We start from the raw sequence: 20,909 nt of genomic DNA, 5'->3' as shown, positions 1-20,909 counted from the left end.
TTGTCTTTTCTATAGGGTCTGATGGAACTCCACAGGGAGAAAAGGAGAAGGAAGAAAGGCCACCAGAGTTACCCCTGCTAAGTGAGCAGCTGAGCTTGGATGAACTGTGGGATATGCTGGGGGAGTGTTTAAAGGAACTGGAGGAATCCCATGACCAGCATGCAGTACTAGGTGAGTTGTGGCCTCAGAGCCCAGGTTTCAGTCCAGTGGTCTAATGTTAGGCCCTTTTTGCTAGCAACCTTCTTTCCAGTTCTCCTGCAGTGAGACTATATTATTGTTTGTTTATTTTTTTATCTTTACTTTTTTTAGAGCAGTTTCTGATTTATAAATTATACAGTGGGTGTAGAGTTCCCATACACACCCTCTACGCTGCATTTTTCTCCTGTTAACAAATATTTGGTGCATATTCGTTGTTGAAAATATATTGCCCTCTCTGTGACTGATTTATTTTACCTCTTAGACCTGAGGGATCTATTTTATTTTTTTAAAGTTAGGGGGCTCTGAGAACAATCCATACATCAGTTTTTTAAAGCATATTTGTACATATGTTGCTATCATTTTCGAAATGTTTGCTTTCTATTTGAGCCCTTGGTATCACTGAAGGGTCTTTATAAACCAGTTACCTATCCCATATTCCTTTAGCACTGAGTTAGCTCTGGTTTCCTCTGTATCTTCATTCTACTTTTTGTTTTTTAAAAGGAGTGGTTGTGGTATTGGAAATTGTAAGATAAATCACTTCCCTGTCATTCTTACCCCTAGTGCTACAGCCTGCCGTTGAGGCCTTCTTTCTGGTCCATGCCACAGAGCGGGAAAGCAAGCCTCCTGTTCGAGACACCCGTGAGAGTCAGCTGGCACACATCAAGGATGAGCCGCCTCCACTCTCCCCTGCCCCTTTAACCCCAGCCACTCCTTCCTCCCTTGACCCTTTCTTCTCCCGGGAGCCTTCATCTATGCATATCTCCTCAAGTTTGCCCCCTGACACGCAGAAGTTCCTTCGCTTTGCAGGTAAAGGGAACTCAAAATATTGAAGGCTTCATTTAACACAGCAATTGGTGATGTGGTAAATAGATAGGCTAGTGGGGTCAGTGGAAGTCAATTCTGAAAGCCCTTGTCTGCTACATTAAGGGGGTTGGACTTGGTTTGGGTAGTGACATGGGCAAGGTGAATATCAATAGGTGTTAACACTATAGGTTTTGGTTAGTTTTTGGTTTGTGGGTTTAGAGGTTTTTTTTATTTCAGATCAACAATAAACCTTCCTTAGATAGGCAAAACAACACATTAGAAGAAAAATCAATGTTCACATATTCGGAAAAAAGCACACCATCTTAAGGATCACAAAAATATGTGACAACTTAAAATAATGGTTATCTAGGTCTCATCTACTTTGTAGATGAGCTTTTGACTTGCATTTGTTTTTTGTTTATATTAATAGGCCCCTGAAACAAGGAAGTGGCTGGCTGGCTGGAGTTCTCTGAGACTCATGAGATACTTATTCTTGATGTTCTTTTTTCCTTCAGAGACTCATCGTACTGTGTTAAACCAGATCCTACGGCAGTCCACCACCCATCTTGCTGATGGGCCCTTTGCTGTCCTGGTAGACTACATTCGTGTCCTTGACTTTGATGTCAAACGCAAGTATGTGACCTGGATGTGTGGGACAACAGAAGTAGGGAACCCAAGGTTGGCCACAGGGCAATGAGAAGGCAGCAGGGATGCCCCTAGGAAGGACCCAAATTTCCCCATGGGAAAATGTTTTCAGTGTTTTGTGGGAGCACTAAGAATGAGCAAAAAAAGGCTTGCCCAGATATCCCCTGGCCGTTTTCTATTTTTCATCAGGGATATCTGGACATTGGTTTAACTACATCATTTCTACAAAAACCGTTCTATCATTTGCAGTAGTAGAGATGGTGCAGGTAGCTATAGTGCACTTAGAGAATAGGATCTTAGAGGGATCTTGACGAACACTCCTATGCATAGGCACGTGCTTATTTGCTCGTTCCAGAAATCACATGCCACAAACTATGTGAACCCTTACTAATTAAAGATGGGGAAATTTTAGTTGGTGGTAAATGACTGTTTTGGGCATTTATCAGACAGTATGAAGCAGGGATCAAGGTGTTTGAAAGATAGAAGGCCGGTAAGCAAATATTTTTCAACACACAGAGACCCACCATCCTGTTTCCTTCCTTTCCTGTGTTCCAAGATATTTCCGCCAAGAGCTGGAGCGTTTGGATGAAGGGCTCCGGAAAGAAGATATGGCTGTGCATGTCCGCCGTGACCATGTGTTTGAAGATTCCTATCGTGAGCTGCACCGCAAATCCCCTGAAGAAATGAAGAATCGATTGTAAGCGCCTGGAGGAGAGCACATACAGTGTGGCCATGGCCAGTGCAGGGGCATGGGGGTTCCCACAGTGTATAAATGATTTACTTGGGTCTTAAATATACCAGGGAATTTAGGAAAGTGCTATTGTCACCAACATTGTTAAATTTTAGGTGCTATCAAATCAATTCTAATAGCAACTCTTATGTAGACCAGAGTAAAATGCTGCCTGGTCCAGCGCCATCAACAGAATTGTTTTCTTATGTTTGAGCCTATTGTTGCAGCCAAGGGCCTTCCTCTTTTTTGCTGCCCCTCTACTTTACCAAATATGGTATCTTTTTCCGGGGACTGGTCTCACGTGACATGTCCAAATACATGTGAAGCCTCACCATCCTTGCTTCTAAGGAGTAGTATGGCTGTACTTCCAAGATAGATCTGTTTGTTCTTTTGGCAATCCATGGTACTTTCAATGTTCTTCGCCAGCACCATAATTCAAATGCATCGATTTCTCTTTGGTGTTCCATATTCACTGTTCGACTTTCACATTTATATGAGGCAATTTGAAAATACTTGTCTCAGATCAGGTGCGGTGCGCCTTAGTCCTCAGAGTGACATTGTTGCTCTTCAACACTTTAAAGAGGTCTTTGTCAGCAGATTCACATTAATAAAGCATCAATTGTGTGTTTTTTTTCCATAATGTTACCTGTTGATCCTGTTGTGAGGATTTTTGTCTTTATATTGTCTTCTGATCCATACTGGAGGCTGCAATCCTTTATGTTCAACAAGCAAGGTTATATCATCTGCATATCACAGGTTGTTGGTAAACCTTTCTCCAATCCTAATGCCATATTATTCTTCACACAATCCAGCTTCTCTGACAGACACAGCACTCTCCAAAGACTGCTTCATAGTTGTTTATTCACTGAAGTAAATTTCGTTTCAGTGAATGGATGAATATATTCTGGGGCTTTCTTCACAGCTTTCTTCTATTTCTGTTCCCCTGTACAGGTATATTGTGTTTGAAGGAGAAGAAGGGCAGGATGCTGGAGGGCTCCTGCGGGAATGGTATATGATCATTTCTCGGGAGATGTTTAACCCTATGTATGCCTTGTTCCGCACCTCACCTGGAGATCGGGTCACCTATACCATCAATCCATCTTCCCACTGCAACCCCAACCACCTCAGCTACTTCAAGTTTGTTGGACGTATTGTAGCCAAAGCTGTATATGACAACCGCCTTCTGGAGTGCTACTTTACTCGATCCTTCTACAAACATATCCTGGGCAAGTCTGTCAGGTAAAGATGTGGTATAGACCTAGCCAAGAACTGCCCCAAATCATGGAAATTCTCTCTTTTTTTTTTCTTGTGTCCCATCCCTCTGCTATCCTGGTCTTCCACCTTGTCACCCTATCAACTTGTGTTTTGCTAGATATACAGATATGGAGAGTGAAGATTACCACTTTTACCAGGGCCTGGTTTATCTGCTGGAAAATGATGTCTCTACCCTAGGCTATGACCTCACTTTTAGCACTGAGGTATGTCAGAAAATCCTTGTAATAGCATATCCCAGCTATAGATTACTCTTCCCCAAATTTAGTTTTTCATAAAAGTTGTGGTGTATTGTGATATATATGCCCTTTGCCGTTTTACCTTTCATAGTGTTTTGGAGCCAGAGTAATACATCTCATTTCTACTCTTGCTTTTCCCTTAGTTGTGAGCTAGTGAGAAATCATTGTGTTTTGGGATTTGGCCTCTCCTTGCTGCCTAGGCCATGGCAAGGAGTTTAGGGTGGGTTCCTAGGTGATCTATGTTAGTCCTAAGTATGGTTTGTATGATTGTTTTTTTTGGGGTATTCTAGGTCCAAGAGTTTGGAGTCTGTGAAGTTCGTGACCTCAAACCCAATGGGGCCAATATCTTGGTAACTGAAGAAAATAAAAAAGAATATGTACACCTAGTTTGCCAGATGAGAATGACAGGTAAGAGAAATAGCACTTTAGCCCTTTGTGCTCAATATGGGGAAAGGTCAGGTTTCATTCATTTCACAAACATTTGTTGGTGCTATTCTCTAATGCCACTAATGCCTTGGGCAAAAGACATCCCCAAACCATCCACTAAATAACAGGACCCTAGGAAAAAAGTGTTGGTTAGAGGCAAACATAACAATCAATATCCTACTGGCAGCAGGAGCAAGGTCCCTGACTTCTAACAGTTGTGTGAGTTCAGAACATGTGGCTTTTTGGTTCTCCTCCCCAGGAGCCATCCGCAAACAGCTGGCAGCTTTTTTAGAAGGCTTCTATGAGATCATTCCAAAGCGCCTCATTTCCATCTTCACTGAACAGGAGTTAGAGCTGCTTATATCAGGATTGCCCACAATTGACATTGATGATCTGAAATCTAATACTGAATACCACAAGTACCAGTCCAATTCTATTCAGGTGAGCTGCTATTGGTATCCGTCTGTGTGATAAATTAGTCATTATTCTTAGGACAAAAAGATTGTGTGTAGCAATTAAGTTACATACCTAAGCTGTTGGAGCGTGTTTTCAGTTGATGTCCTTTTCCATCTTACTCTACCATGGATCACCACTTGGTCGGTGGCTCTGATGCTGAAAGCTATGTCGCTGGTATTTCAAATATCAGCATGGTGAGCAGGTTTCAGCAGAACTTACAGGCAATGAAGATAAGAGTAAGCTGACCATGTCAAGAGTAATTCGTTATTCTGAAAACTTTATGGATAGCAGCAAAACATTGTCAGATACTGAAAACCACATGAATAAAAGCAAAACATTATCAGAGATAATGGCAGAAGATGGGGATATCCGCTTGGAAGGCACTCAACATGACTGGGGATATTGTGCTTGGTAAACCTTAGAGGGGCAGCTAAAAAGGAAAGCTCTTGGCAAGATAGATTGACACAGTGGCTGCAACAGTGGGCTCAAACAATTGTGAAGATGGCGTGTGGCCAGACAGTGTTTAATTCTATTGTATGTACTATGGGAGGGGCCTGGTAATCCATGTCTATTCCTGTTTCCCAGATTTCATCCTCATTCTTCTAGGAACTCTACCTAACTTTTCATGTCCCTTCCTGCAGATCCAGTGGTTCTGGAGAGCACTGCGCTCTTTTGACCAAGCTGACCGTGCCAAGTTCCTCCAGTTTGTTACGGGTACTTCCAAGGTGCCCCTACAAGGCTTTGCTGCCCTTGAAGGCATGAATGGCATTCAGAAGTTTCAGATCCACCGAGATGACAGGTCCACAGATCGCCTGCCTTCTGCTCACACATGGTAAGAGGAAGGGGTGGTTCTCCTTTTCCAGCATTCAGATTTAACGTGTATAGTTAATACACTTCTATCCCCTACCCAAAGTTGGAAACAAAAATCTGCCCCAGAACTAAATCCTGGGTAGCCCACAGTTTGGTGGGGTTTTTTTTATTTTTTTTATTTTTTTTGGAGAAGGTTGAGTCCCTGGGTGATGTAGACAGTTAAAAAAAACTCAGTTGTTAACTGAAAAATTACAGATTCATATCCACCCAAAGGAACCTCAAAGTTGGCAGTTCTCTTCCCAAAACTCTATGGAAATCACAGTTCTGCTTTGACACACTTGGGGACACCATGAGTTAGAATGGACTTGATGACAACTGGTTACAATCCCCTGAGTGGTACAGATGATTAAAATCCTCAACTGCTAGCCAAAAGTTTAGCAATTCAAGTCTTCCTAGAGGTCCTCAAAATCCTGGTATTCTTCTCAAACATAATAGGGTTGCCACCAGAGCAGCTAGTTTTTGGAGTTGATTCTGGAGACTGGAAAAATGGGCTAGATACACAGTGGCGACTCGGGAGACATTTGCATGTGAAGTAACCCCACAGCCAGGGTTCTGCATCACCAAAGGAGAGATTTCAGGGAACAGAAAACTAATGAATTCGGAAGTCTTATCAATAACCCCGATACTTTCTTAGAGCTTGTACTTCGTGTGTGAGAAGAAAACATGGTGTTTAAACCCAACCCATTGCCATCAAGTCAATTCCAATTCATTAGAGAGCCCTACAAAGGGTTTCCAAAACTAAACCATTATAGAAGGGGGGACCAAGTAATCTTTATTCCCTTTCAGTGACTGTTGCTTTTGAACCACTGAGTTTGTAGTCAACAGTCTTAACATTTACCCAGCACAGCTACCAGAATGCTGTCCTATTTAAAGAAGTAGTACCTTTTAGAGGTGGCTGGGTTACCAGTATTTCTTTTGAGAGAACAGACTGGGTTAGGACAGAATTAAATATCAGCCAGACTTGAGGCATAAGTTCCCTCAGGGAAGAAAGGTCAGTGGGTATCGTGGGAACACAGGAATTTGGTTACTATCTTTTGTCACTATCTGAACTTTCTTTCCTTAGTTTTAATCAGCTGGACCTGCCTGCCTATGAGAGCTTTGAGAAGCTCCGCCACATGCTACTATTGGCCATCCAGGAGTGCTCTGAAGGCTTTGGGCTAGCCTAGTAAGGCCCCATCCACTTCTGGGGTTTTTCTACCATTGTTGAACCTAGGGAGGGGGGAATAGAAACAAAAAGCACCAGAAGGAATTTGTCAGAAACCAATAAATGAAATCCACCGACTCACCATGTGTATGTTCCGGCTGCCCCATATTCCTTAGCAACCTGTTCCCCTCTCTTGCTCATTCTCTTCTTACCTCACTTTTGCCCTTTCCATGCCGTTCATGATCCTCCCCCCCCCACACCCACCTGTGTTAAAAGGCAATTGCCTTTGCCAGGGACCTATTTGTCCCAGCTGTTCGAACAGTGTGCTCCTCAGATTCTGTGTTCAGAAGGATTTGCTGCATTGAGACTTGAAACCTTTGGATAGGGGAAAAATTATATATATATATATATTTTTTTGTTCTGTTTGCATTTCTTAATTTGTGCTTGGAATGTGTTGATGTGCACAGCTAATGATTCAATGCGAGACAAGATTGGCGTCTGTGTTGTGGAGGTTTCAAATAAAGAGCACTCTTCATAACTCACTCTTCACAATGGAGTTTTTTTCGAGCTTTAAAAAATCAACACCTATTAAGCATTCAAGGTTAGACATATGGAGAAACTCTCCAAATATGAATGCTCTCCAGAAAACCATCTTTTCCCTGCTCACTTTCCCCTAGCTGCCATAACACCACTGGTGCATCTATCTTCCTGATTCAAAGCTGGTTTCCCTAGAATCAGAGAAGCGGCCAGCAAAGATTGGGAAGAAATCTTATTACAATAAGATCTGGATTTGGGCCACAATAATGGTGTTGGAGATTGCCGTAAAGGACAAAGTGTTGCCTTGATCTCAAGGATTGCAAAAGCATTAGGCTGTACAAAATGTTCAAAAAATTCACTCAACCAAAGGTTTTATTTGTTGAGACTTTAATGATCTCAAATCTGGGCCTCAGTTTAAATTTGTTTCATATTTTAGTTCCTTTCTAATAAATTTTAATGTGTAAATAATTGGACTAGCTCTCTAAATGCCTTCCCATCCTTTTGATTTTTGTATTGCGTGTCTTATAATCTTGTCTGCCAGTCTATTTCCAGATCACCATCCAGCCTTACATTTAATGGCTTAACCCTCAAAGAAAAAAGGCCATGTAATGGAAGTTCAGTTAGAAAAAATAACCAAAAATTGTGCTTGCTTTATGCGATTTTTTTTCCTGAGAGTCCACTTCCACTTAACAAAAGGATGGTCCTAGGAAAGCAGAAGTGTTTAATTTTTCCCCCTTCACTATTAACATTTGTGTTTGCCTGACCCCTCTGATTATTGAGAAAACAATCATCAATCCTGTTCGTGCTGTTAATCCAAGGGAAGAACACCGATCTGTCCTGCAACAGATTTAAAAATACCCCTGGGGGCATGAAGCAGAAAATACCTGACCTCGCCTGAATGGTCGGGAAAATTTTCCATTGCAGTTGAGTTAAAGGAACTGGCATGAGGCTGGACATTCCAATAAATAGACCTTTAAAAGGAAAAGAAATATAATGCGATTGATAAACTGCCGAATGGGTTATTGGAAAAATCAAAATAAAACTGACAGGTATAAAAGTGTTCGTGGGCTAGGTCTCGTGAAAATGGGGTTACTAGTGGAATAATCCTGAAGGAAATAAAAACAGCTAATTACATAGCATAAAAATATACATGGTGGTCAAGTGTACTTTCCCTCTGGAATATGTATATGGTATGTTATCACCTCAGTGTCATGAGAAAAATGTCAGTCGATAAAAAACATTTGCTAGCATAACTCTTAAAGGATACTGTTTTGATAAATGTTATGCCTGGAACAAAAATGCTCAATTACCACTTTTACACCTGTTCTACCAGGAAATAAGGTAATCTCGATGATAAGTAAAAGCTCGGTGTAATACTTGTTTAAAAGTGGTAAAACTGTATCAGTAAAAAACGCATCTAAAGAATAAGAGAATAAAATACTTAACTGAATGAAGTTAACACTCTTGGGTTAGCAAAAGAGTATGCAGTTGGTGGTAGAGCTTTGACTTCTGTGGAGGTTTATTTCTTATACTTTAGATTTCCGTCCCACACTCTGGAACCGAGGAGGCGTGATCCCACCACTTTGAAAGCCAGGAGACGTTGACTCTACCCTTTGGACCTGAAAAAGTCCTGCATCCAAAGAGTGATCCTCTCCCTTTTTTGAAGGACAATAGATATACCTCGTTTGGCCTGTTTACTGCCTATAGAAGGCAGCATTCTTTGCTTACATTATTTCTCCTAAATTTAAAGTGATTAGTCACATCTTTGGTAAACATTCTAGCCCATGTGTCCTTCATTTGTATCTCACAACAAATTTTTCCAAATATTTTAGTTCCATTCTCATTTTACAAGTCTAATACAATTTATAAGCAGCAAGAAGTCATGTGGCCCCTTGCTTTAGAAATTTAAACCAAATACCCAAGTTCAACAAAAATTTTATGCTGCTGCATAAAAAGCGGTGCCTTTCCTCCATTGTCCAATCACTGCCATCACTGCTCTTTATTTGTTTTGATGCATTACATCCCTAGAAAAAGATACCCAGGATTTTCCCTCCGGTGTGTTTTCGCCTGGCTTCCTTGTGGTCCATAATGCCAGCGGAGGTCGTCAGCACTATGAAACCCAACTTGCGGGAAGTGAGTAGATTATTCTGCCACTAGTGAGCTGCACGTCAAATCTAGGACTGGTCACTCCGCATTTGTTTGATTTGCCCGTGAGTTTCACTCTAATTTTCCCAGCTCTGTAATTGATTATTTCAAATTCGCCATTGTAGCCGTGCTTCTTCATCACAGTTAGAAACCAGAAAATGACTGCGGAGCATGGTTTAATAACTTAGCACTTGCCTCTCTTCTGAGCATTATTAATGCTCTTGGCCAGGATGTTCATGCACACCATTATGGAGGCACGGAAAGGTGGCGGAAAGAGTGCTCATTTTCTTTCAGAGCCTCATTGCTCACATTTCTAGCAACATTCTATTGCTAATAACCATTTGTATTCATTTTATGGCTCGCTTCACTTTCAGGTCCTCTTTTTTAGCAATTTAGACTTTCGTAATCTAGGCCTCTACTCATTAGCCAATTCCAAAATTTACTCATTTTTAAGTGTTTTTTAGAGTACCATCCCACTCTTCTGGGGCCAAATACTATATTGAGTGTCCAGATCTACATACTTTTTGTAATTGAATGCAGAGCAAAATTAATTTCAGATCCTTTTATTGGGTGCTCTTACAACTGTTACAATCCATACGTCAATTGTATCAGACATATTTGTACATATATTGCCGTCATTCTTTTCTAGATATTTACTTTCTATTGAGTCCTTGGGATCAGCTCTTCCCATCCCCGCCCTCATGGCCCCTTGATATATTATCAATTGTTTTCATATCTTACACCAACCACTGTCCTTTCCCCTCTGGTTTTTTCTTGTTCTTTATTTCCCTTTGGGTGGGTGTGCTTATGTGCCATTCGTTACAATCAAATCCGCCTTATTCCTCCTCCCCCACTTCTCCCTACCCTCTTTGTATCACTGTTCCTGAATTCTGTGAGGTTTATTTCGTCTATATGTACATTTTCCGGTCCAGGCAGAGCAAAAATTTAATAAGCAAATTATGCTTGAAGAAGTGGGTCACCGTGGAGTGGAGACCCAAAGCCCATCTGTAGGCAACTGGACATCCCCTTACAGAAGGGTCGTGGGTAGAAGAGCCAGTCAGTCCGGTATAGCAATGTTGAAACATACAACTATCCTCTAGCTCTTGAATGCTTCCCACCCCCCACTATCATGATCCCAAATCTACCTTACAAATCCGGCTAGATCAGAGGATGTACACTGGTACAGATAGGAGCTGGAAACACAGGGAATCCAGGACAGATGAATCCCTCAGGACCAGTAGTGAGAGTGATATCTGGAGGGTAGAAGGAAGGGGGGAACCAATCACAAGGATCTCCATATAACCCCTTCCCTGGGAGACAACACAAAAGTGGGTGAAAGATGTTGGACATTGTAAGACAAAATAATTTGTAAATGAAAGGTTTGGGGGGCGGGGAGGCAGGGGAAAATGAGCCGATACCAAGGGCTCAAGTAGAAAGCAAATGTCTTGAGAATGATTATGGTAACAAGTGTATACATGTGCTTGACACTGGATGGGTGTATGGATTGTGATAAATAGTTGTACAAGCCACCAATAAAATGATTTTTAAAAATGGCTCACCTCGACTTTTAAGTGAAGACAAGAATGGGAGAAGATGTGTGGTGTGTATACCTCATGTTGGTTACAACCTATAGTAATCCTAAGCAAAACAATACTGCACAATCCTGAAATTTGCCAACAATTGTTCCTATGCCTAAGCCCATTATCACAACCACAGTGAAAAGCCATCTATCTCATTGAGTGCTTTCCAATTTTTCGTTGATGCTCCACTTGACTAAGAATTATGTCCTCCAGTCAGGTCTCCCCTGACAATGGGTCAAAAGGAGTTTTGCCATCCTTGCTTCTAAGGAACACTGGCCTGCCATATAAGGCAGATTGGTTTGTCCTTTAAGCAGGTCATGGTACTTTGAAGTTTTTCTCCAGCAAAATTCAAATGCATCAATTATTTGCTCTTCCTTATTCAGTGTTCAACTTTCACATGAGTCGGGCACAACTTCAGCCTTTTCCATTTACCTGTATGGTTACCTATTGGCCCAGTTGTGAGGGTTTTTGTCATCTTTACATTGAGTTGCAATACTCGCTGAAGGCTACCATCCTTAATCTTCATCAGTAAGTGCTTGAAATTTTCATTTTCAGCAAGCAGAGTTGTCATTTGCACATCACAGGTTGTCTCCAATTCTGATGGTACATTTTTCATATAATCCAGCTCATTTGCTCAGCTTACAAGTATGGTGAGAGGATACAACCCTGACACATCTTCCCTGATTTTAAACCATGTAGTATTCCCTTATTCTGTTCCCACAATTGGTGTTGGAGCTATGTACAGGTTCTTCATACGCACAATGAAGTATTCTGGATTTCCATTGTTAGAATCCACTCATTTGAATGCCTTAGCATAGTCAATAAGCATCTTTCTGGTTTCTCTGCTTTGAGCCAAGATCTCTGTATTCAACAATGCACATACAATACCCCTTGCACATCCTCTATTGACTCCTGCTTGAACTTGCACTTGCCTGTCAATGTACTAATATAATTGCTGTTGCATGATCATATGCAAAATTTAATTTCTGTGATATCAATGATACTGTTCTTTATAGGTTGAACATTCTCTTGGGTCATCTTTCTTTGGTGAGATTTGGCCACAAATTTGGATCTCTTCCATTCCTTTGACTAAGTAGCTATATTCCAAATTTCTTGGCATAGATGAATGAGTTCTAGTGCTTATTCAGCTTGAAACATTTCCATTGATGTTCCAGCTCTTCCTGGAGCTTTGTTTCTGGCTATTTCTTTGAGTGCAGTTTGAACTTCCTTCAACACCACTGATTCTTGATCATATGCTACCTCTTGAAGTGGCTGAATGTTGACTCATTCAATATAATACACTTAAAATTTTCGTTATTGCTTGAATTTTTTCTTGAGTTTTTTTAGACATGCTGTGTGTTTGTTCTTCCCTATTGGTTTTCTCATTATAGGTCCTTGCGTATTTCATTACATTTGGCTTTGTCTTCTGAAGCTCCCCTTTTGAAATGTTAAGTTCTTTCACTTCATAATTTCTTCCATTTGTTAGCTACTTCTGTGATTAAAAGCAAGTTTCAGAATCTCCTCTGACATCCACAGTGATCTTTTCTGTCATTTTAATGACATTTTGCTTTCTTTATCCATGATAAGTTTTTGTATTCTCCCACAACTCATCAGATCTTCTGTCATTAGTGTTGAATGCAGCAAATAAACTCAAGGTCAGGTTTTGGCTCTTCGGGCTTGTTTTCATTTTCTTCAGCTTTAACCTGAACTTACATAAAAGCAATTGATGATCTGTTCCACATTCTACCCCTGGCCTGGTTTTACCTGCTGATACAAAGTTTTTCCATCATGTCTTCCCACAGATGTAGTCAGTTTGATTTCTGTGTATTCCATATGGAGAAGTCCATGCTTATACACATGGGCAGTTGCTGAAAAAGTATTTGCCATGAACAAATTGTTGGTTTTGCAAAATTCTGTCATGCAGTCTGCAGTCTCATTTCTATTACCAAGACCACTTTCCAACTTCTGTTCCTCGTTTCCAACTTTTGCATTGCACAAAAACAAGACAGAGCAAAACCAAGCAACAAAAGAAAAAACAAAGCCAATGAAAAACACGACAAAAAAGAAAAACTTGTAGTTAGTTCAAGGACTGTTTGTTGGCCTTTAGGAGAGTTTTCCAGATGAGTCTGATGGGGTGTCAAGCCCTGGCCCCCAGTCTATTTTTAGTGTTCCCTAGGGACTTAATTGCTCTGTGCCCCTTGCTGTTCTGTTGAACACCCTTAGTGTTTTGCCTCAGGGTGGTGGGATCAGGTCGGTCGCAATTCCCACACTGTCTCCAGTGTTGTCCTTGTAGGGCTATCGGTCAGTGAGGGATGTCGTGTCTCATAATGGGGCTGGCTATGTGGTCTTTGGATTGGCTGCTCTGAGCGGGAATATCAAGGCTTGGTGAGCCAGGATGTGCTCCACTCTCTTCCTCCCCCTTCATTTGCTCCCGTGTGCTCTGATCAGACATGTCTCTGCCTCAGCTGCAGCTTCAGTGCTGTCCTCTGAAATAAATTCTTATGGGGGGAGGGTAGGTATCCACATAGTTGGGATTGGGGCCAGCCTCTCAGACCTCTCCACTTCCAACTTTTGCATTCCAATCACAAATATCAATGCATCTTGATTACATGCTCGATCAATTTCTAAAGTCATTGGTAGAATTTTTAAATTTCTTTAGGGTTTTTTTAATACCTAGAATACATTAAAACAGCACACAAAAATGATAGACCAATCCAAAACAGTCAATAGATTTAAATAGGTATTTTCCCCATAAAAGACAAATGGCAAACACACGGAAACATGCAAATTATTCATGAAGAAAATGCAAATTAAAGCAACACACCATCTTGGATGCTTATCAGAGATATAGGGGGGAAATAAAAGGTGTTGGCAAGGATGAGGAATTGGAATTCGTTGGTAGGAATGTAAAATGGTGTAGCCACTTTGAAAAAGTTTGACAGTACCTCAAATTAAAATTAAACTTGAAAATATGAATATGGTGATGTATACTTAAAAGAATTTAGACTTAACCAAACACTTTGAGAGAATGAGTCACTGGGCATGGAGACCAAGGGCCAAAGTCTAAGAGCCCTACTTTGGTGTACAGTAGTGGGAGGCCTTGGGGGTGGGGGGAGAAGCCTGAGTGGTCAGCGAAGTACAACTGTGGGTCTTGTCAAGAATGATGAAAATTGAACACACGTGGAAACAACATAATAAGTCATGTGGACTTCAGTCTCCACAACCCTGAGACCAGAACTAGATGGTTCCCGTATCCCACTGCCAACACTAATGTGAAAGACATTAGAGCAGTGACCCTTTAATACAGTTCATGTTGTGGTGACTCCCAATCATAGAAGTATTTTCGTTGCTACTTCATAAGAGCAACCCCTGTGAAAGAGTTGTTCAATGCCCAAAGGGGTTGCGACCCACAGGTTGAGAACCTCTGTGTTACAGGGTCTTGGATAGAGTGGAAGAGATTGTGGAACAAAACTCAAGATTGAAGACCAGGCTTACTGATTGGATAGAGACTAGGATTTAGTCACCAGGTCTGGAACTGAACTCACTCTCATGGCTCAACCTAAATAGTAGAGATGGCCCTAAAGGGAACAACACTTTTAGGAATAATAAACCATTTGAGATCAAAGGTATTTACATAAGGACAAAGTTTAGAAGGTTTAGAAAAAGAAGTGGGGTTAGTGATACTACACTGAGATCTCAATGAGTGAGATGAAACTGAATTGTTGAACTAGTCTGCTTTGTAAACCTTGACTCAATTCACAAAATGTTTACTACTGCTTTCCACACTGGCTGTACTATTTTTACATTCCCATCCACAACAGGTAATTTCTTCAGTTCCTATGGGGTTGCTGGGTCAGAGTTTGGTTTTGCATTTTTTGAGGGTGGGGGAGGTCGGGTTGGTTTTGCATTTTTAAGGTCAACAACTTGAAACCAGCCTCTTTATAAGAAAATGATGAGGCTTCCTGTTACAATAAAGATTTAGAGCATAAACAGTGTTCTACTCTGCCCTATCTAGTTGCTAAGAGTGACTCCATGGCAGTGAATTTGGTTTTTTGTTTGAGGAGCCCTCTTGGTATAATGAATTAAGTGCTGGGCTGCAACCAAAAGGGTAGTTTGAATCAACTAGCCGCTCAGCAGAAGAAAGGTGTGGCATTCTGCTTCAGTAAAGGTTTACAGCCTTGGAAACTAGAGCAGTTGTACTTTGTCCTATAAGGTCACTTTGAGTTACAGATGACTTGAAAGGGAGGTTGGAATTGTGAGCATTTTTTTTTCATGTGTTGGCCACTTGAATGCCCTCTTTGGTAAAATGTTCATGTCCATTGGACATTTTTAAAGTGTTAATTGCCTTTTTGTTATTGAATTGCTAGTTTTCTATATACTGTGGAGATTAGACCCATATTGGATATGTAATTTTGGAGGATTTTTTTCTCCCCAGACTGTAGGGTGTCTTTTTACTCTTGATGATGTCTTTTAATGAGCATATATCTAGTTCAAGTTTTATAGCTACATTATTATTTGAGGTCTTTTTAAATATAGCTATTTCTTGCTAGAAATCTCCCTCTGAGAGATTTCCCTACATGCTATAAATTTTGATATGTTGTGTTTTTATATTCTGATTACTCTTGCCTTCTACCATGATCCATTGATTGTATGGTTAGGTGTAGTTTAATTTCCACATAGTTGCGTATTTTCCAGTTTTCCTTCTGTTTAGAATTTCTAGTTTCATTCCATTATAATCAGAGAAGATACTTTGTATGATTTCAATCTTTTTTAAGTTTACTGAGACTAGTTTGTTTTAATCATTTTATTAGGGCCTCATACAACTTAGCACAATCCATACATACATCAATTGTGTAAAGCACATTTGTACATTCATTGCCCTCATCATTCTCAAAACATTTGCTCTCCACTTAAGGCCCTGGCTTCAGCGCCTCATTTTCCCCTTCCCTCCCTGCTCCCCCCTCCCTCAGAAACTAGTTTTGTGACCCAGCATATAGTCTGTCTTGGAGAATGAACCATGTGTATTGCAGAAGATGTGCAATTGTTGGTTCTTATATGTCAAAACTAGTTAGAGTGTTGTTTAAGTTTCTATTTCCTCCTCGTTATTCTTTGTAGATGTTCTATCCGTTAGTTATTTAAAGTGGCATATTTAAGTTTCCAACTATTACTTTCTCGTTTTAGTTTTATGTTTGTTTTAAATATATTTAACCCAAACCCCCATAATCAAGTCAATTCTGATCATAGCGACCCTCTAGACAGAGTAGAACCGTTCCATACAGTTTCCCAGAGTAAAATTCTACAAGTACAGACAATCTCATCTGTCTGTCTGGTGGGCTACTACTGGGTTTTCACCACTGACCTTGAAGTTAATGACACAATGTGTAATATACTGCAGCACCAGGCAATCTTTTATATATTTTGTGCTCTGATACAAAATACATGCATATATTAATTGCGATACCTTCTCTCTTTTTTTGCTATGCCTTCTTGATGAATTACCCTTTTACTATCATATGTTAATCCTTTGCCTCTAATAACAGAATTTAACTTACTCTATTTGTCTCTGAATGTTGCAACCCCAGCTCTTTTGGTTATCTTCAGGGAATATGTTTTGCTCATCCTTTCACTTTCAAACATTTTGTGTCTTTGATAGATGAGTTTTGTTTTGCTTTGATTTTTTGTTTGTTTTCTATTTTGCCATTGTATGCCATATGATTGAACCATGTAGTCTATTTGCATCTAATTACCAATAGGGAAAACTTAGCTCTACCAATTTTCTTTTCTTTTTTTGTCTTATACATCCTTTGTCCTTCATTTCCTCCACTACTACCATCACATGTATTTAGTTTTTGTGTTGAATCTTAAAAAAAAAACTTTTTTATTGTGATTTAGGTGAAAGTTTACAGACCAGATAATAAGTTTTACATTTAGCAATTTATTTTTTTTTCATTTTTTTCTCTTTTTTCTTTTACATTTTATTAGGGACTCATACAACTCTTACCACAATCCATACATATACATACATCAATTGTATAAAGCACATCCATACATTCCCTGCCCCCATCATTCTCAAGGCATTTGCTCTCCACTTAAGCCCCTTGCATCAGGTCCTCTTTTTTTTCCCCTCCTCCCTCCCCATTCCCCCCTCCCTCATATGCCCTTGGTAATTTATACATCGTTGTTTTGTCATATCTTGCCCTATCCGGAGTCTCCCTTCCCCCCTTCTCTGCTGTCCCTCTCCCAGGGAAGAGGTCACATGTGGATCCTTGTAATCAGTTCCCCCTTTCCAACCCACTCACCCTCCACTCTCCCAGCATCGTCCCTCACACCCTTGGTCCTGAAGGTATCATCCACCCTGGATTCCCTGTACCTCCAGCCCTCATATGTACCAGTGTACAGCCTCTGTCCTATCCAGCCCTGCAAGGTAGAATTCGGATCATGGTAGTTGGGGGGAGGAAGCATCCAGGATCCGGGGGAAAGCTGTGTTCTTCATCGATACTACCTCACACCCTAATTAACCCATCTCCTCTCCTAAACCCCTCTATGAGGGGATCTCCATTGGTCGACACTTGGGCCTTGGGTCTCCACTCTGCACTTCCCCCTTCATTTAATATGATATATATATACATATATATACATACATATATACATATACACATATATACACATACATACACACACTTATATCTTTTTTTTTTGCATGATGCCTTATACCTGGTCCCTTGGGCACCTCGTGATCGCCCTGGCCGGTGTGCTTCTTCCATGTGGGCTTATTTGCTTCTGAGCTAGATGGCCGCTTGTTCACCTTCAAGCCTTTAAGACCCCAGACACTATCTCTTTTGATAGCCGGGCACCATCAGCTTTCTTCACCACATTTGCTTATGCACCCATTTGTCTTCAGCGATCCTATCATGGAGGTGTGCAGTCAATGATATGATTTTTTGTTCTTTGATGCCTGGTAACTGATCCCTTTGGGACCACTCGCTCACTCAGGCTGGTGTGTTCTTCCATGTGGACTTTGTTGCTTCTGAGCTAGATGGCCGCTTGTTTATCTTCAAGCCTTTAAGACCCCAGTCACTATCTCTTTTGATAGCCGGGCACCATCAGCTTTCTTCACCACATTTACTTGTTCACACACTTTGGCTCCAGCCGTTGTGTCGGGAGAGTGAGCATCATAGAGTTCCAATTTAATAAAAGAAGGTATTCATGCATTGAGGGAGTGTTTGAGTAGAGGCCCAAGGTCCTTCCGCCACCTTAATACTTGACCTATAAGTATAGACACATAGATCTATTTCCCCATCCTCCTATATATGTTTGCATGTACATGTCTTTGTCTAGACCTCCATGAATGCCCTTTGACTCCTAGCTCTTTCCTCCATCTCCCTTGACTTTCCTCCTGCCCTACTACCATGCTTCATCGCCACCTGGGCTAGAGTATACCTCTTCTCTAAGCAACCTTACCCTTGATCATTTCCCACCAGGCCTGCCACTCCCACTTCTCTACCATTTGGGGTCCCATGTTTTTCCCTTGTCCCTGGGTTTGTTAACACCACTTCCTTACCCCCCCTACCCCCCCCCACCCCAAGTCCCCCCAAAACTGTCGGTCCCGTTGTTTTTCCTCCAGATAGTTCATCCAGCCTGTCCTATTCAGACAGACCTGTGGAGTCACTAACATGCACGAAAACTAGACAGAGGAAAACAAAGCAACAGTATACAACCAGACAACAAAACAACAAAAACAAACCACTGACAAAGAACAGAATAAAACAGTTCACAAGAGAAAAGCTTGCAGTTAGTTCAGGGATCGTTTGCTGGCCCTTAGGAGCGTTTTCCAGTCCAGTCTGTTGGGGCACCACGCCCTGGCCCCGAAGTCCACTTTCAGCATTCCCTGGGGACCTTGCCACTCCATTCCCTTGCTGTTCCGCTGCACTCCCCCAGTGATTTGCCTCGGTGTGGTGGGATCAGGTCAGGTGCAATTCCCACACTGTGTCTCCGGTGCTGTCCCCTGTATCGCCCTTAGTCACTGAGGGGCATCATGTCTCATAGTGGGGCCAGCCATTTAGCAATTTATATATTGTTTCAACTCATCCATTTCAATTCCCTCGATCTACCATTGCTTATCTCACTTCCATTGTTTCTTATTTCAGTTTCCTCCTTTTTCTGAACTGCTGTTTTTGGGTAAATTGCACCCTATTTTACTTTAAATAATTGATTAGTATAGCATAGGGGTGAGTTCAATATGACCCAAATTTATCCAGACCTGAAGAGTGACTAAGGGTCTTAGGGGTTGTCCCACCAATCTCTATCTAATATATGAGCCTGGTCTCTTTTATGATTGTGAGTTATGTTTCATATTTTTCAACCATTCTATCCAGAACATTCTAATGTGGCCCTTTTCAAAGTAGTATCTAGGCATCATCTAATTCTGGTTTCAAGGTCATGAAGACTGATGTTTGTGTGGTCCATTAGTCCATTGGACTAATTCTTTCCATATATCTTTCCGTTTTCTTTTTTATTTTGTTTTAATCACTTTATTGAGGGCTCGTACAACTCATCACAATCCATATATCCATCCATTGTGTCAATCAAGCACATTTGTACATTTGTTGCCATCATCATTCTCAAAACATTTGCTTTCTGCTTGAGCCCTTGGTATCAGCTCCTCATTTTTCCCCTCCCTCATGAACCCTTGATAATTTATACATTATTATTTTTTGTCATATCTTACCCACTCTCTTCACTGACTTTTCTGTTGCCCATCTCCCAGGGAGGAGGTTATATGTAGATCCTTGTAATTGGTTCCCACTTTACACCCCACCCTTCTTCACATATCTTTGCATTTTCATTACTCATTTTTCCTCTGGATAGGAAGAGACCAGTTCACATTAGATGGCTGCTTTGAAGATACCAGTTGCTACTCACCAAAGTAGGATGTAGAACAGTTAAATATGGTGTCCCCCAAGAATATGACCGAGAGCCCTTCCAGGCCCAGCAGTTCATTCTTTAAAGATATTTGGTTATTTTTAATAAGTTTTCATAACATTGCTTCCTGTGTGCTCCACTACATTCATGGATACATTTTCAGTAGAAGTAAACACACATGTACATTCTCTAAAGCTATATGGTTTAATTTTAGTTAGTTTTCATAACATTGCTTCATGTATGCTCCACTAAATTCATGAATATATTTTCAGTAGAGGTAAACACACACATACAATTCTTTGTAAAAGAAAAATATATTTGTGGGTGTGCTCCCACTCACCCTCTATCCCAGCAACTACTGCTAAATCACCACTATTGCAGTATTGTATATTTGCCAGTATATTTGTGTCTGTTCCATTCATTCTAACAAAAATTTTCCATTATCTTTCATTGCCACCATCATTGTTTCTGACTGCCTACTTTATATTGCCTTGCCCTTCACCCAAATTAACACTTGTCTACCTTCTATTGACTTCCCCTCTCTCCCACCCCTGGTAGCTATCAAAGAATGTTTCTGTTGATGTGAAAACCTTTTCTTTATAACACTTCATAATAATGGTCTCATGCAATATGTGCCTTTGTATGATTGATTGATCTCACTCAGCATTATGTCCTCTGGGTTCATCTTCATTGATTCTCAAATTCATCATTCTTTAACATTGCATAGGTGTCCAGTGTGTGTGTACCAAAGTTTGTTATCCATTCTTCCAAGGATGGGCGTTTAGGTTGGTTCTTTATTTTTGCTGTTATGAATAGTGCTGCAGTGAAAATAGGTGTGCATAAATTTGTCCTCGTTGCAGCTATTATCTCTAGGATATATACCAAATAGAGGGATCGCTGAATCATATGGTATTTCTATTTGTAACTTTTAAAAATCTTTT

The 20,909-nt window shown here is 40.8% G+C and overlaps 1 protein-coding gene across 13 annotated transcripts in view; it reads left to right on the top strand.

The window, feature by feature from the left end:
• The window catches only part of HUWE1 (HECT, UBA and WWE domain containing E3 ubiquitin protein ligase 1), a 146,466-nt gene extending 139,140 nt beyond the window's left edge, over positions 1 to 7,326 (top strand). For all 13 annotated transcript variants that reach the window (XM_075538663.1, XM_075538664.1, XM_075538670.1 and 10 more), the window contains 10 exons: positions 16 to 171; positions 760 to 1,005; positions 1,518 to 1,635; positions 2,204 to 2,344; positions 3,329 to 3,616; positions 3,750 to 3,855; positions 4,179 to 4,296; positions 4,574 to 4,755; positions 5,412 to 5,602; positions 6,704 to 7,326. In XM_075538663.1, coding sequence (XP_075394778.1) covers positions 16 to 171; positions 760 to 1,005; positions 1,518 to 1,635; positions 2,204 to 2,344; positions 3,329 to 3,616; positions 3,750 to 3,855; positions 4,179 to 4,296; positions 4,574 to 4,755; positions 5,412 to 5,602; positions 6,704 to 6,806 — 1,649 coding nt within the window. In that variant the 3' untranslated portion in view covers positions 6,807 to 7,326. The remainder of the gene's footprint in view (positions 1 to 15; positions 172 to 759; positions 1,006 to 1,517; positions 1,636 to 2,203; positions 2,345 to 3,328; positions 3,617 to 3,749; positions 3,856 to 4,178; positions 4,297 to 4,573; positions 4,756 to 5,411; positions 5,603 to 6,703) is intronic.
• Positions 7,327 to 20,909: the final 13,583 nt, after the last annotated feature.

This window comes from Tenrec ecaudatus, chromosome X (assembly GCF_050624435.1).
Source record: "Tenrec ecaudatus isolate mTenEca1 chromosome X, mTenEca1.hap1, whole genome shotgun sequence".
NCBI lineage: Eukaryota > Metazoa > Chordata > Mammalia > Afrosoricida > Tenrecidae > Tenrec > Tenrec ecaudatus.
The sequence above is the reverse complement of the archived record's forward strand: the minus strand, read 5'-3'. Positions and strand labels throughout refer to the sequence as shown.